Raw genomic sequence first — 17,229 nt, forward strand, 5'->3', positions numbered from 1 at the left:
AATCCGGCGTATGAGATGGACAAGTTCCTGCTTCCCGGCGGGAACTACAACAGGGCACTTTATTCTCGCCTGGCTGGCCGGACCCTTACGGGTCCTACTAAGATTGCTGTGCGGACCTGGAGGGCTGCCACTGCGGCCATGGGCTGGAGTGAGCGATTAACATGTGCTACTCCCTTGTTTGCCTCCGACCGCCTGGGCAGCTTGTGGACCACCAAGGGGTTTGACCAGTGGGACACGATTGGTATCAGCAAAGTGGGAGACCTGTGGCACAAGGGCGCGGTCAAGACTTTCGCGGTGCTCCGGGCCGAATACGAGCTGACCGACAGGGAGTTCTTCCGCTACGCCCAGGTTCGACACGCCCTGCTCTCGATCTTCGGGGAGGGGACCAAGATCCCTGTTTCTTCGCCCCTCGAGGACCGCATACTTGACGGACATGTCCCTGATAGTACTATTTCTTTAATTTATAAAAAATTGATTAATCACCGGGCGGACCTCCTGGTGCGCCTTCGGGAGGCTTGGACTGGGGATGGGGTCGAATTGGACGACGAAGATTGGCAGTCTGCACTGTCGTCCCCCAAGGAGGTTGCCATTCCGGCTCGTCTCCGGTTGGTACAGCTCAAGATTCTCCACCGGGTGTATGTGACGGGTCCGCGCTTGGTCTCGATGGGATTTTCCGACGACGGGCTCTGTAAGCGAGGCTGTGGGCTCAGCGCCACCTTTCTTCATATCCTTTGGGAGTGCCGCGAGGTGGCGGACTACTGGCGCCGGGTCCACACGGTTATGGGACAGGTCACTGGGGTTGTGCTGCTGCCGGAGGTGCGTCGCTGTGTCCTGAATGTGTGGGAGCCCAATGACTACAGCGCGGCTCAGACTCGGTGGGCGGCCCTAGGGAACATGATTGCCAAGAGGGATATAGCGCAACTTTGGGGCGCTCAACGGCCGCCCACCGTGTCAGTATGGAAGGAGAATATGGACTGGTGTATGTTTAGGGAGAAGACAGTGTATGTGGCCCGTGGCAAGCCGGGGGCATGGGGTAGAATTTGGGGGCAATGGAACGCATATCGCGGAGGCATCTGTACGCCCCCCCTGGTAGACACTGATATCGCCATGTCCCCCTGACCCTTGATGGCTCCTGGCGCTTTTTGTAACAACTACATTTGGACGTTCATCTCCCTTGACCCCCTTCCCCCCCCCCTCCGTCCCCGGCCTCCCGGTACTCCTCTCTTTAGCGGATTGCTCAATTGTCCTGACTGGAGTCTCCCGGGGGGAGCCTGACCCGCACTGGTTTCCCTCATAACTCGCCTTTTGTTTTTATTGTCTTTCCCTTTGTTTTTGTTATTGTTGGACTGACGCTTGCTGTTCTTCGAGAACTATCTTGAGCCACTGCGGGGCAGTGCCCTGGGAACTGATTGTAGCCTTGATATGTGTGTATTTCCTTATGTACCTAGCGGCCGGCCCGGGTGGTTGTAGGCCCATACTTGTAACCGAATTATTGTTCAATAAAAACTTTTTCAAAAAAAAAAAAAAAAAAAAAAATAAATCTACATTTAAAGACAGATATTAGCAAAACAAGTTACATCTATATTGAAAAGACTTCCAACGTCTTAAGAATACTCTATCCTCGTCAGAGTGGGTCATACATGGGTAGAAAGTATTCTATGAAGTCTGTATTCTCTTCACTTCTCCATGGACTGAAATGAGATTTCAGAACGTCTGTCCATCTCGGGAAAGAATGCAAGGCCTGTTAAGTGTTAGCCACCACACTTCATTTTAAAAATGCAATCAATCATGGCTTCCTTCCAAGCCAACAAATATGAAAATTAATTGATGAGTGTTTTATTCACGTGTATGTCCCCAGAGATTGAGTTTGATGCAACACCTGTTTCTAATTCGCAGATATTTCTGGAGCAGCTGTATAGTTGGCGGTGTTAATTTAGCATGAATGACATTCGAAAATTCTCAATTTTTTTCCAACAACAAGGTTTGAGAGGATAAGCTCTGAACCATGGACACTTGTTGGAAACTGGGATTTTGTTGCAGTAGTCCCCACCTTTTGCCTGGTATTTGATGTATTACTGGCTGAAGTCCACTGGGTTCCTCCTAACCAGCTCCCCAGTGCCAGTGTTCTTACCCGAAAACATGTTCACATGTCAATTGATCCTCAATTAACCAGGCCTTTGCACCCCTGTAAGTCCATAGTAAGTGGTACCCCAGTCCCTAGTGCATAGGTACTATAGGGGTCCTTGAGAGCTGCAGCATATATTGTGCCACTCTAAGGGGCCCAGTGCCAAACTCATGCAGACCGCCCCTACAGGGTGCAAGACATGGTGCTCTAAAAAGTGAAAACATGACATGGCACACAACTTGTGTGCCATGTCCCCTAACACTGCATGTAATATTTGTAAGTCGCCCCTACAGCAGGCCTTACAGCCCTAAGGCAGGGTGCATTATATTACACACAAGGACATAACTGCATGAGCAGATATGCCCCTGTGCTAGCCAGTTATATTACTGACAGTACAAGTGAACAGAGAAGGCATCTTAAGGGCACTGGTCAAAACGAGTTTCCCTGCTACATAATGGGTTCAGTGTAACCTGTGGTGTGTGGTATCAAACAACTTGTATTAATAGCCTCATACTGATTCTAGTGATGGATTTATTAATACATGAACCCAGAGGGTACCTTAGAGGTACCCCCTGAAAACCTAATGAACTCTAGTGTCTTGGCTGACTGGTTCTGTCCAGCCTGCCGCCACAGACATGCTTGTGACCCCCTGGAAGTGAGAGCCCACGCTCTCTGGGGTAGGAAACAAAGCATGGTCTCGCAGGATGTGTTGTCACCTTCTGCAAGCAGGATGACTAGTAATCTGCATATCAAGGCAGGAGGCTTCAAAGGTCCCTACCGCCTGTGATATAAAACCCTGGCTTCCCCCAGACAGTGGATATCGAACCCATCGGTCCTCAACTGTAGGTATGCCAGGACCAACCGGAGCTGCTCAGTATCAACACCTCGGGTAAAGGACTACTTGCAGCAATCAAGGCTGTCCAGTCCAGACACCAACGCTGAAGAAAACCAACCTGCATGTTGAGGGACTTCAGGGACAGTGAGACCCACACTGAGAGTTGCCCAACTGTTCTGTTTACCCCCTCCTGCAGACCAACGACAAAGGAGTGAGCCTCCGACCGCCGCCACCCAACACCTCAAAGTGATTCTGCACCTGTGCCCAATAGCCTGAGGCTGAGGGAAGTGACGGTAACCACGGGGTCCTGAGACCCACAACAGCTGAGACCATCCTTTGGCCTGGCCTCTTTCCGCAGGCCCCCCCTACAAACACGACAGAACCGAAACCAACTTCAAAAGACACCACTGCACCCAAGCCCCACAGACAGAGGAGAAGTAAACCAATGGTGTCCCTGTGTGCCCTAGCATCTCAAGGGTCGAGCCGCCCTGTGGGTTCGCCTGGACTCGCCCCCCAGTCCAAGTTGCAGCCTCTTTCTGACAGGACCAGTCCCCATTGAAGTGAAAGGGGATCCAACGCCATAACACACCTCTGCACCCAGACGCCCCAGAGCCTCCCAAGGTGACCTGTTGGTGTGGCCTTGGACCTTGCCCCATACTCACCTTAAGTCCAGAAGAACAGTTCCCTAAGTCACTGTTAAGTGCCCGAATACAGTACACACTTTTCCCCCTAAAACTGCACTGTCAACTTTAGAAAACTGTAAAAATTCATAACTCGAGAAGTACTTCATATAAAAGCAGGTGTGTTTTTTATAAATTGGGGTTAGATTTTGGTGCATGCAATAAATGCTAACTACTACGCTCTGACAGGCCTAACTGCTCACCCACACTACCACAAAATAGAGCATTTGGGTTATCATTTGTGCCTTTGTCAGCCAACTGGGGTTTGCCTGGACTCTATACACGGAGTACCTCATTTTGGTCCACTATATAAAGAGCCTGTTTCCTACACTGGTGGTTCAGTGGTGGGATATACGACTTTGCATTTGCAGTACCACTCTGTCAGTATTGTGATTCCATGAAAAAATCCACAATTGACATGAGTTGCCAAAAATATTTTTTGATTTTTAGTTTTTCAATTTTTGCCAAATTTTGAATTTGAACTACAAAGTTCTTGGTTAAGTCCTCAAGTCCTGTTGTATCAGAAATGTAGACCTTAAAAGTGTTTAGAATGTTTATAAACTTCTAAAAAGGTCCCAACTTCCTTTAAAACCAAGTCTGAGACATAGAGTAATCGCCAGGTGCTCAACCTAGCTCCTTACAAGAAACTAAAGTTGACCCGACTTAGGGGCCTCTGTACAACATGGAACCTTGCCATGGTAACTAAGCCCAATAAGGCTCATCTTCAGACTCTACTTGCCGAGCATGATAGAGCCAATGCAATGGAAAACAACTCTGATAATACAGAGGCAGGAAATTACAGTGAGGTTAAGGAAGGTTCCCATTCCCCTACTGACAGCACCGCCACTAGGAGTAAATCCAGTAGTATGCCAGATGAAGTTGGGGAGGATCCTGAACTTTAAAAATTAGCTAAAAGGCTAGATCTGAAAGTTAAAGTCCTAGCTATAGAGAAATAAAGAATTGAGATGGGCCTAGGACTCCTCTCTAGTGGCAGGAACAACTTAAATGGGGGGGAAAAGTAGCTTTTGACCATATCAATCAATCAATCAATCAATCAGTCAGGGCTTGTATAGCGCGGCTACTCACCCATGAGGGTCTCAAGGCACTGGGGTTGGGGGGCTGCGGGTTGCACTGGGTGGAGGATGATTCGAAGAGCAAGGTCTTGAGGTCCTTCTGGAATTGGGTCAGCGACGCGAATTGCCGGAGGTGGAGATGCAGGGTGTTCCAAGCCTTGGCGCCGAGGTAGGAGAACAAACTTCCTCCAGTTCTGGTTTTGTGGATCCTGGGGAAGAATGCTAGGGCCAGTTGGATGGAGCAGAGTTGCCTGATGAGTACGTGAAATGTGAGGCGGTGGTTCAGGTAGGCTGGTCCTTCGTCGTGTAGCACTTTGTAGGCATGAGGGAGGAGCTTGAAGGTGATTTTCTTGTTGACTGGGAGCCAATGGAGCTGTCGGAGGTGTTGCATGATGTGGCTGATGTGGGGGATATTGAGGACCAGTCTGGCTGCAACGTTTTGAATGTTCTGTATTTTCATGAGCTGTTTCTGGGTGACGCCGACTTAGAGTGCATTGCCGTAGTCGAGTCTGCTGGTGATGAGTGCGTGAGTGGCCGTCTTTCTGGATTCTGTGGGGATCCATAAGAATGTCTTTCAAAGCAGGCGGAGTGTGTGGAAGCAGGCTGAGGAAACTGCGTTGATTTGGAGGCTCATCGTGAGCGATGAGCCCAGTATGAAGCACAGGGTGTGTGCGTGGTCCATCGGGGTGGGGGATCCCAGAGCAGCTGTCCACCAGGAGTCAACCCAGGCTGAAAGGGGGGGTCCCAGGATGAGTACTTTGTTCTTGTCTGAGTTGAGCTAGAGGCAGCTGTCGTTCATCCGGGTAGCAACGTCCTTCATTCCACTGTGGAAGTCAGTTCTGGCAGTTGTGGGTTCATTGGTGAGGGAGAGGATCAGCTAGGTGTCGTCACTGTAGGAGACAATGTTGAGTCTGAGGCTTCTGACGATGGCTGCGAGGGGGATTGTCCCCAAGCGATTGTCCCCAAATATGTAGAAAGTGATGATATCACCAAATGGTTTACTGCCTTTGAGAGGGCTTGTAGAATCAGAAAAACTCAGTTAGAAGTATTGGGGCTCTCTGCTCTGGGAGCTGTTTTCAAGAAAGTGCAGGGATAGACTCCTAACACTTGATGAGTCCTATGACCTAATGAAGGGAACCCAGATTGAGGGATTTGGATTCACCACTGAGGAATACAAAATTAAGTTCAGGGAGACTCAGAAAACCTCGATTCAGTAGTGGGTAAATTTTGTAGAGTTTTCAGTTAAAACACTAGGTGGATGGTTGAAGGGAAGTCAGGTGCAAGATCATGATGAGCTTTATAATTTGCTTGTGACGGAACATTTGTTAAGTAACTGTACTTCTGAAAAGTTGCATCAATACCTGATGAACTTGGGTTTGGTCTCTCCCCAGGAGTTGGGGAAGAAGGCTGAGCCTTGGATCAAAACTAGAGTGCCCAAAAAGAGTCATGGAAATGTGACCAAAAGAAAGGGCTTGTTAAGTCCTGCCTCTCAAGAATAAATGGTGGACCACTCAAAAGACAAAGATAAGGAGTCCTCTCTAGGCCCCCACAAATTTGTCCAGGAGGGTGGGCCCCAAGACACCTCACAAAAAAAGTGGATATCAAGGTAAGGCCTGAGATCCCTAAAAGGATTGGTGCTTTGACTATAAACAGACAGGGTACCGAACAAAGGGCTCTTCCCGTCCTCAAAACAAACACACTGGTACACCTCCAGGGGTTGCCAGAGTTCTTACCCCAAGGGCGATTCCTCTGAGGAGGACATCCTTGTAGCTTTAAATTTGGAAATGGGCCACAATGTGAGCTGGTGATTCCAGTGGGAAGCAGACACTTCCACCACCTTCTGGTGAATGGAATCCCAGCCACTGCTCTGAGGGATACATCTGCCAGCCATACCATTGTGTATGTCAGGTTGTGTCTTCTGACCAGTATATCCCAGGTGAAACTAGAAGAGTAAGCTTTTTCCAGGGGAGGTTACTCTTAACCCTGTGGCTTTGGCATCCCTAGAAATAGCTTGGTCCCTTAGTTGGAGAAGAGTGGTAGCCAGTTCAAACCTACCCCTTGATTGTCTCCTTGGAAATGACCTCCTAGAGGTTGGTCAGAGTACAAAAGAGGAACTGATCCAGTACCCATCCTCTCCTGAGGGCTTCTGGAGTTGCTGAATCTACTGTTAGTACAAGTAGGCCCCAAAAGAAATGAAGAAGGAGAAGATGTGGGAAAGGGAGACAACTTTTAGCCAAAGTTCCAGTGAGTCAAGCAGATCCTGCTCCAGTTAAGGAGGACTTCACAGTTGGAATTGGTGAAGCCCTACCTTCCCCACAAGAAGTCCTGACTTGTCAGACAGCTTTTAAGCATGAGATGGTGCCTCCTCAGCTAACAGAAGAGAGAGTGGAAGGAGGGTGTTTGCTACAAGATGTAGTAACGCCCCACTCAGAAACAGCAGAAAGGCCCCCTAAACCCAAAGAAACCTGTAAGTTAGTCTCTTCACCTGTCAGTGAAAAGTTCAAGGTATGAGTCTGAGCACTGACAGCTGTCAGTGGCCTCAGTTGGGTGTTAGCTTTATGGCTGCACTGTCATTGTCGTGGTGGTCTGACCCGATGTCAAATAGCAAGCTAGCCCCCCTGACCCTGTTAGTCATGGTGGGGTTATTCAAGTTGTGGGTGACCTCCTTGGGTATGCTGGGATTTGCCCTGGCTAAGATAGGGTTAGCAGAGGTAAACACCTCCAACCCCAAAGAAAAGAGAATGGTTGAAGAAAATAAAGAACAGACAAGGTGCATTGTAAATGGGGTCCTAACACTGTTGAGGTAGGTCCCAAAGTAAGTGACCTGGATGCGAGGATGTAATGCAGAGTAGGTCCTGCAACACTTCAGCCTGTTTCCTTACTCTGCCTCACCTGACAGACTAGGAAGACTCAGTTCAGTTCAATTCAAAATAGCTTTTATTTAGGTTAAAAACCATAAAAAGCACATACATCATGTGCAACTAGCTTCCCCCTCCCACCCCCCACCCACCCCAGCAATGGGACTATGTAACCATCTGGCTGTGTTCAAGTTAGTCTGGAGAATATTAAAATGGAACTTCATAAGAACGGCGGTTGCACAGTGTCCAGGTAAAGTTCCAAGCCTGGGAGTGGTTTAAAACTCAAAAATGGTACAAACAGCCTTCCTAAACTGGGGTTACAATGGACGCTATATAATATGTATTCCCAGTAGGTTTGTTTTCAGACCCTCTTGGAGTGGGCTGTTAAAGAGGAGGGATCATTCCAGAAACAGCTCAAACCTTAATTGTTAAACCAGGTCCGTACATGGCGAAACCATGGAAAAGTAACATGGCCATCAAGCTCCAAAAGATCCCTCAATCCCTCCTTGTAACACGTGAGTTCATGTGTGACCGAGAGTCTTACCCAAAATAATAGAGGTCTTAAGGCAGCTAGATGTTCTAGACTCCTAATATCAATCTCATACAACACTTGTGTCATAAGTATGCGTGTCGGGAGAGATAGTAACATCCTTGCAAATTTGTTTTTGCCTACACTAATGTATATGCATTATGCCCCTCCCTACAGTTCCGCCCTGTAAAGGGCCGCTGTCTGAGCCCTATATTTGGAGACCTCCAAGGCTGGTGACACTGCCATAGATTTGTTGGCTTGGTGCTTTTTGTTTTACGATTGTCATGAAGGTTTGCAGCAGAACTGTTTTGGATTGCTTATTTGAGGTTTCCATGACAACTTTGCGTCTATTTTAATACCCAAGTAGCTAAAATTAGTCATGTACTCCAGTTGTTGTTGATGAACAGCAATATTCTGTCTAAAGGTCTTGTGTGGTCTAATGGCAAAATATTTTGTCTTGTTAGAGTTGATTTCTAGACCCTTTTGGCTATAATAATGCCTGAAACTGTTTAGTAGCTTTTGCAATGTCTTTGGTGTCTGGGATAGCAAGATAGTGTCATTGGCGAACAATAATGGAGATATTAGTCTCACCAAATTTCGAGGAGTCGTGGTTGCACTTCTGCAGGCAATGCATAACATCATTGATGTATAGTGAAAACAGGGAAGGACCAGCGCGCATCCCTGCCTCACACCCTTATTGATGGGTATAGCACCTGTGAGTTTGCCTCCGTGTCCCCAACAAACTTTAGCATAATTATCTTGGTGGAGTCTATCTGTACCAAAAGCCCGTTGAGTACACCTTGAGTTTTCAATGAGTCGCATAAGAAACCCTTTGGGACCAGGTCAAAAGCTGCTTTCAAGTCAACATAAGCTACATACAGGTGTCCTTCCCTCAGTTTGGTGTATTCCCATGCTATGAATAAGAGCCCAAAGACCTGGTCAGTCGTAATAACTCTTGATCTAAAACCCGCTATGGATGGTGAGAGAATATTATTCTCATCTATTCAATAGCTGAGTTTGGTTAGAACTTGTTTTGCATATACTTTTGGCAATATGTCAATTAGACTGATAGGTCTTTAGTTAGCAGGATCTTGCTTGTTACCCTTTTTAAAAATAGGCACAATTCAACCCCACTCCATGTATCTGGTACTGTTGCTCTGAGGCCACTGCGTTGCATAACAAGTTTACGTATGGGCCCACACTGCCTTATTATGTCTCAGAAGATCCCCTTATCTAGGAATACTCTCCCAAGTTGTGGCTGTGTGGCTTTGCCTATTGGCTGGAAGGTGTAGTGTAGGAAACTGGGTTTCTGTTGCAGTAGTCCCCCCACTTTTTCCCTAGTATTTGATGCAACCATGACTGAAGCGCACTGGGTTCCTGCTGGCCAGGTACGCAGTGCCAGGGTTCTTTCTCCAACACAAGTTCACTGGTCAATTGGTCCTCAATTGACCAGGCCTTTAGCACCTCTGTAAGTCACTAGTAAGTGGTATCCCTGGTACCTAGAGCATAGGTACTAAAGAGGGTCCCTAAGAGCTGCAGCATATATTGTCCCACTCTAAGATGGGCAAGATGCCACCCTCTGCCCAGGGCCCATTTGGCACTGGGACAGGTAGGAAAATGAGCTAGTCAGGAGGCATGTTCACCCTCAGGCTAGTGCCACCCCTTAAGGTAGGCTACCTGAAGCAGACACAACTGGGAAAATTCTAGCTTGGTTTTTGGTGGAATTAGGTCCTCTGGGTCAGGGTTATGCCCACTTCCCACAGAAAGTGGTAATATAGAGGGTGTAGTCACCCTAAAGGTAGGTAGCCCACACTCCCTGTAACGCCCCTAAATACAGAATTTAGGTGGCACCCCTGATGCCGGGACATCAGAGATTTAACGGACCAAAAGAAGAATTGGACAGATAACTTCGCTGACCTGAGAACCAAGGAGCACAATTGACTTGAAGCCAACCCTGCAGCCTGCTTGCTGCACCCGACCCTCATGGAAAAACTGACTTGTCCTGCCAATATGCATACTCCAGGAAGCCCATAGGACTGCCAGGGCTTTGAAAATTGCCAAAGAACTCCCTTGGAATAGAGGAGCTATTCCCCTGTAGCCACAGGCACCAAAAGAAGCAAAGACTGGTTCACCGACCTGCTGCCTACTGGGACTACCGATGCTGCAACCACCCAGGAACAGGTCGCCATGCTCCTACAGGTCAGATCTGTCCTCTCTCCAAGTGCTGGAATGCGATGACAGACCGGAGCTTCGCAGTACCAACCCCTGGGGTATCAGATCCCTTGCATCAACCAATGCGTGTTGTGTCCAGTCCGGACACCAACGATGAGGAAAATCAACCTGCACATCGAGGGACTTCCATAACAGTGAGGCCCAACCCGAGATTGGCCCAGCTGTTCTATTTGCCCCATCCAGCAGAACCAAAGACAAAGAAGTGAGCCTCCAACTGTCACCACCCGACACCTCAAAGTGCCTCTGCACTCTTGCCCCACAGACCGGGTCCGAGGGAGGTGATGTTGCCCACAGGGTCCTGAGACACACAAGAGCCGAGCCCATCCTTGGGTCTGGCGAGATTGGACTTACAATCGCCACCTGCAGCCTCTTTCTGCAGGCCCCCCTCCAACTATGAGTGACTCCAGCACCGAAACTGATGCCCAAAGACACCACTGTACCCAAGGTCGAGAGTCCAAGGTGAAGAACAGTCCCGTAAGTCGCTGTTAAGTGCCTAAATGCAGGACATGTTTTCCCTCATATGATAACATTACAGCTCATTAAGATGCATCGTGTCAACTTTTGAAAACTGTAAAAATTCTTAGCTCGAAAAGTACTCACTTAATTCCGATGATCTTGGTATCTAAATTCTTATAAAAATGCATATTATTTTTATGAATTGGGGTTGGATTTCTTTATTGAGTGTGTGTCCCTCTTACTGCCTTTGTGTGTGCAATACATGCTTAGCACTGCCCTCTGATAGGCCTAACTGCTCGCCCACACTACCACAAAAGAGAGCATTTCGGTTATCATCTGTGCCTCTGTCAGCCAACTGAGGTTTACCTAGACTCTTTACACGATGTCTCAATTTGGTCCACTATATAAAGAGCCAGCTTCCTACATCACTGCCATGAACAACAATTAGGGGTGGGCAGGGGCCTCTTGAATATAACTGGTTTCCTCTGGCACTGTTCTTTGTAACTCCATTGCTAGCCATCACCTCAGAGTTTATTAGGGCATATCCAGGAACCTACTTTACCTAACATGACATAAGCTTCCTGAAAACCCTTAGCAGAAAATAGGAAGCTGGCCCTAAAGTACATATGGGACAAAGGCATACATATGATATCACTGAGTGTCAAAGAGTGTGTGAAGTGAGTGCTGCTACCCCTCGAATTTTGTAACTCACTGTTCATGGGGACCATGACACTGGTGTTTAAACATGATATTTATTTATGATTGTGTGCTTATACTTGGTGTGTTTTTGGCGGAGTAATTAACATGAGCTTTTGTTCATTACATATTGCAGGTAACGCGCTGCATTGTGGAAGTGCTCTCAAACGCTCTGGGAAAAGCTAATGCTCCACCAATTAATCCTCTGTGCAAGGAGATTCTGAAGAAGAGTAAGTATCAGTAAACAATAGCCAAACCCTGCATTCACAATTTGATTTGTAGTTTTGAACATTTATATTGTGTTTGTTAATTTATGGTAGGCAGTAACATTAACGGTATGCCATTTAACAATTTTACTCATAAAGAGCCGCTGTCTTTTATTTCAGTTTCTGAAAGTCATAACTCCTTGCTATGCCATTACAATAGTTGATAACAAAACTGGTTATCAACTGTTGTAAAGTCATAAAGGACCTTCCAGGCCAGGTGACAGGACTATCTGAGAGCCTGCCAATGCAGCGCTGCTTGTCTGCTTTGACTGAAAACTGAAAGCACAGTTGCTGGATGGGGAAGGGAGACAGGGTAGGTAATGGATGTTGGTTAAGGATAGAAGGTAAAATGTTTATTTTCCACATTTGTGTTATGTATAGCTCTCCCATTATCCTCTGCCCCTGTGCAGCAGTTGAAGCCAGGGGCAGATGATTTGGGGGGCCATACATAACATAAAATTATAGAGGGGTTAAAAGTGAATTACGGGGATGTTTTTTACCTCGGGGTTCTGAGTGACATCATAGACAAGTCAAGCTTCACTCTCGTTGTCTATTTGGCGTCACTCAGAACCCCTCAGTGAAAAACATCTCATAATTAACTGATACTCATCTATAGTTCTATATATCCTTTTTGCGAAAATGAGGCAGGCGATATCTGGTCAAAGTAAGCGTTCGTATTTTAGAGCTCTGTAGTGATATGTGCTACCTATATTTACAGAATATTTAACCCTTAAAATTCAGGCAGGAGGAAAAAGAACACCTGATCATAGCTTCAAAGGTTAGGATCTTGAATACCTGGTTGGTGTAGAGGGAGCATTAAAGACAGGTCACTAGTTGTGGGATCTATATCCGCACCAAAGCCTATCTGTGGTTAGCACAGAGCCCTGGGAAAAAGACCATTCTGTAAACCGCCCATAGGCAACAACATCTTGAATCAACATGATCTCAGAAGATGATGCATTACACAGAAGAGTAATGATGTGCACACTGAGAGAAAGACTCAACACTGGCACCACTGACCACCATTGCCAGAAATAACTAAGTGTACTTCTGTGGTCATACTAAATGTGTGAATCCAGCTGTGGTGTCCCATACCCAGCAAAGATGGCTTGGCTACATTGGATGGCCAAACCTTCCAAGTTCTCGCAGACACAGAGCTATTTATCACTAGTATGGAATGAGTGCTCTCGTTTTTTTAGGTCACCACATGCAGCCCTGGCCACAGCTCTGACCACTATCTAAACATATTCTCATGGGGACACACCTCTTTTATTGAGAAGCTTCACAGCAACAGTCTCCATTGCCACCAGGCCCACTATGGCATATCTTTGGGACAGCTGCAGGAGATCCTTAGAACACTGCCTGGAACAAAAGAAGAAGTACTGCCCTGCTGGACCTTTGGACAGCACCCCAGAAGGCTGGCACTCAAAAGGACTGCACATGCTGCACTTTCAAGGCTCCACAAAGGAAGGAATGTGCTTACTAAAAGCAAAAGGAGTGTACTCCCTGATCAGCAACAAGTACAGCAGAGCTGGAAGAAGTCACCTTCAAATCCAAAGAGAGGACCACCCCAGGTGACCAGTTGCAATTGGATGTTTCCTGGACTGTGCAGCTGCATTGTGGAACTTGAGTCCTAGCCACTAAGAGGCAATCCAGTGTTACTGAACACTTGGCTGGATCTACTGGACCTTTATTTTCCCCACAGGAACTCAGAAACAACCAGATCTCAAAGTCCGTTTGGAAACTTCCTGAAAAAGGTTGCAGAAAAGTTCTAGGAGAAGACCAGCTTGACGTTGAGATTCATGTTGCCATCATTGAATCGCAAATCTGCTTGACCGCACTGGTTTGTCCTGCTGATAGCTCAGAGCTCCTCGCAATCGACGGCAAGAACAAAGACCTCCAGAGACTCACCGAGGCCGTGCTCTGCAGCAGGCCGCCGATGTCAAATCGAATCCGAAAAGCCCGAGGACCCACCGACGAGCCCATCGACGAGAGAAAAGCTCCAAGAAAAAGACCAAGTATGAAGGTAAACTTTTGACGGCGACCTAGCCATCGCGGTCAACCTAAATTTTTGACTTTGTCCTCGTCCAGCACGACCAGATCGCCAAGAGGGGCACTTTAAGCTTTCTGGCATTGGAAGGCTCAAGTTAAGATTATTCCTTTAAAAATTCATATCTCCAGTTCCCTACATTGGATTGTTGTCATTTTTCTATTGTTTTAGAGATACACATATTCTCTATTATGAAGTGGTGTTGGGTTTTCATTCCACTTTCTTATATTTGGTGCACAGTGGTGAGATCCAGAACTTGGCTTTAGTAGCACAATTCAGTATCTAGGTTGGGCAATTAGAAATCCTCTGAATTGACCTAGTGCAAAAAATGTTTTCGATTTTCAATTTGGACTAATATCGATTGATTCATTTTTTTGTTTTAATCTAAATTACTCTGACCTCAATTTTGTCAAACGTTTTTGTGACTCAAAACTAAGGGATACCATGGAGTCTAACTAGCTACCCTACCCACTCCCCTAGTAACAGAGTTTAGGGACCTGTGTAGGTCTAGGGGATTACCAGAACCCTCCAATTCCAGGAAGGCAGTACTGATAAATGCCTTTTCACCCTGGGCAGAAGCCCCGCTAGAGCATCAGACCTCTGATACAGAGGCTGCTCCAAATATAGAAGGACAGGGGAGGAAGACTCCTAGACCTTAGTGATGACGAAGATGAATACCTCTCCACACACACAGTGACCACAGCCCTGCCTAGAGATCGTGGGGGAAGAGGATCCACCAAAGGAGAGCCTGGACTGTCCCTTAGGGAAAGAGAGCTTGATGCACAGCTGGCATATTTACCCCTAGAAGCAGAGATGCTGGCCCTGGCCAAGAAGAAGTGGGCATGTGAAGAAAGGATAACCACAAGGGGTGGTAGAGCGGAAGATGGTGGCAGCGAAGAAGAGACCTGACTGCTAGTTTGTCAAGCTTCCAAGGGTTGAGCACAGATTAATTTATTTAGGCTTAACTAGACCCAATAGTGAATGTGGCATTATTACTAGCTGAAGGTGAATACCCCCACCTCCTAATAATGCACTTATTAAATGTAACAAGTTAACCCAATGTTATCCTATGTGAGAGGTAGGCCTTGTAGTAGTTAAAAATGAAGTTTTTCAATTCCAGGACATGTAAAAGCTAAAAGTACATTTCAAACTTTTTAAACACACTGCACCCTGCCCTTGTGGCGTTTAGGGCCTACCCTACGGGTGACTCTTATGTATTAAAAAAGGAAGGTTTAGGCCTGTAAAAAGGCTTATTTGCAAGGTGTAAATGTCAGTATGGAACTGCACACACAGGTTGCAATATCAGGCATGAGACATGTCTAAAGGGCAACTTAAGTGGGTGGCGCAATCAGTGCTTCAGGCCTATTAGCAACATTTAATTTACAGGCCCCGGGACCACTTTTTAGGGACTTACAAGTAAATTAAAAATGCCATTTGGGGAATAAACCAATGTTATCATGTTTTGAGGAGTCAGCACATGCACTTTAGCAATGGTTAGCAGTCCTAAGGCCAGCAAAAACGGGATCAGCAAAATAAGAGGAAGAAGACAACATTTTGGAGGATGACCACCCTAGACTGACAGGTCTAACATCTGTTTCCCCCATCAGAAAGAAGAGGAGAACTACCTAACCTCCTGGGATTTCTTATTAAAAAGGCAGAAAAACCTGAAGGGACCATCAGTATTGTCATGTTCAAAGCCAGTACCAAGGCTGTGTTGCACCGTAAAGTCCATTCCCTGTAGGGAGTTCAATCACCTCAACAAATTGAAATCCCCCCCCCCCCCCCCTCATCTTGATCAACTATCTGAGGAGCCTGTGGTCTGTCTAAACCCAGAAGTGAGCCACAGAAAGATATGATCTTACCTTCTTCAGTGCTCAGACCATAGCAAAGGTTTCTCAATCAATACCACTCCACCTCAGTACTCACAAGTAAATGAAATGTGGCAATTGGATGTAAAGTGCACAGATTCCTAAGACCAACAGTAAGGTAAAGTATTTGAGGGAAGACCAACATAAGGCTGATAGGTCTAACAGCAGCATTGATCATATCCTAAAAAAATCAATAGAGGTTATGCAGTTTCTCAACATTAGCCATGAAATAGGAGCCATTGCGGCACGAACCCTCTGACACAAAAGAAATAAAATTAGTGTTGGACCTGGCCCGTTTTGCAGGGTCTCACCCAGACATTTGCCTTGTTGGCATTTGCTAACCAATGCTAAAGTGCCTGTGCTCTCTCTGTAAAGCATAGTAGAACTGGTATCTACCTAACTGGTAATTTAATTTTCTTTAAGTCCCTAGTAAATGTGACTACATATACACAGGGCCTAGAAATTAAATACTACTAGTGGGCCTGCAGTACTCATTGTGCCACCCACTAAAGCAGCTTTTAAAACATGTCTGAGGACTTCCAATATAGCCTGTAGAGCGGTTTTGAAATGCCATTTTGACCTGGCAAAGCAACCCTTTTCCTAGGCCTAAACCTTCCTTTTTAATACTTATAAGACACCCTAAAGTAGGCCCTGAAGGCTCATAGGGAAGGGTGCATCGTATTTAAAAAGTAGAATATGTGTAATTAAGTTTTACATGTCCTGTTGCAAGGCCTATCTCTCACAACGATTAACACAGTGTGCCTTATTACTTTATTAGATGATAACTTTGGACTGGGAGCAGGTAGAGATATGCTGCTTACACTAAAATGAATTGCAATTTAAACCCACCCGTAATGGTAAAGTCTGATTTTCATTCACAATTTTGAAAATGCCACCTTTTCTAACCATCCTGGGTCAGATGACTGTGAATGGCTCTGCTGTTGGGGTTTGTGTATTCCTTTTCAGATGGTGAAACGAAAGGGAATTATGTGTGGACAGGATGGGCCATCCTGTCAGGAAGATTGGGAGGCCGAGCTGTACTCAGCCCCACTTACATTTCAAAGGGCCTTCCCTCCTGCACACACAAAGGAACCTGGCACTATACTTTTGTCACTCCAGACTTTTTGGAGCATTGACAGGGGAAGGGAAGAACTTTCCAGAAACAGATGTGAGTGGCAGTATAAAGAATCAACCCCAGTTCAAAATTGGCACCAGGTATAAATGTTGGACGTCCACAGCCACTCATTAGTCCCTTCTTGGATCTGTGGACATTACAGAAGAACGGCTGCCTTTCTCCTTGAGGACTGCCCTGCTGCTTGAAGTCTACCTTGCTGCCCAGGTGACTGCCCCGCTGCTACCAGAGGACTGCTCTCCTGCCTGAAGACTGCCTTGAGCCCCAGTGGGATGCCTTGCTGCTTAAGGACTGCCCTGCTCTCTGAGAAGTAAGACTAGACCTGTTTCCCTCATCCTGGGCTAAACTTAGAGACTTTAGGGGTCAGTTGGCTGACCTCCTGTCTGAGCTACATCGACAAAACAAGCTCTAGAGGCCTCCTTGCAACTG

General features: G+C 46.6%; 1 protein-coding gene across 1 annotated transcript in view; it reads left to right on the top strand.

Moving 5' to 3' along the window:
• The window catches only part of CHGB (chromogranin B), a 275,815-nt gene that overhangs the window by 184,964 nt on the left and 73,622 nt on the right, over nt 1-17,229 (top strand). Inside the window, exon 3 of the mRNA XM_085612628.1 lies at nt 11,621-11,714. Within this exon, the coding sequence (XP_085468754.1) occupies nt 11,621-11,714 (94 nt within the window). The remainder of the gene's footprint in view (nt 1-11,620; nt 11,715-17,229) is intronic.

Source organism: Triturus cristatus, chromosome 6 (genome assembly GCF_964204655.1).
Source record: "Triturus cristatus chromosome 6, aTriCri1.1, whole genome shotgun sequence".
Classification (NCBI taxonomy): domain Eukaryota; kingdom Metazoa; phylum Chordata; class Amphibia; order Caudata; family Salamandridae; genus Triturus; species Triturus cristatus.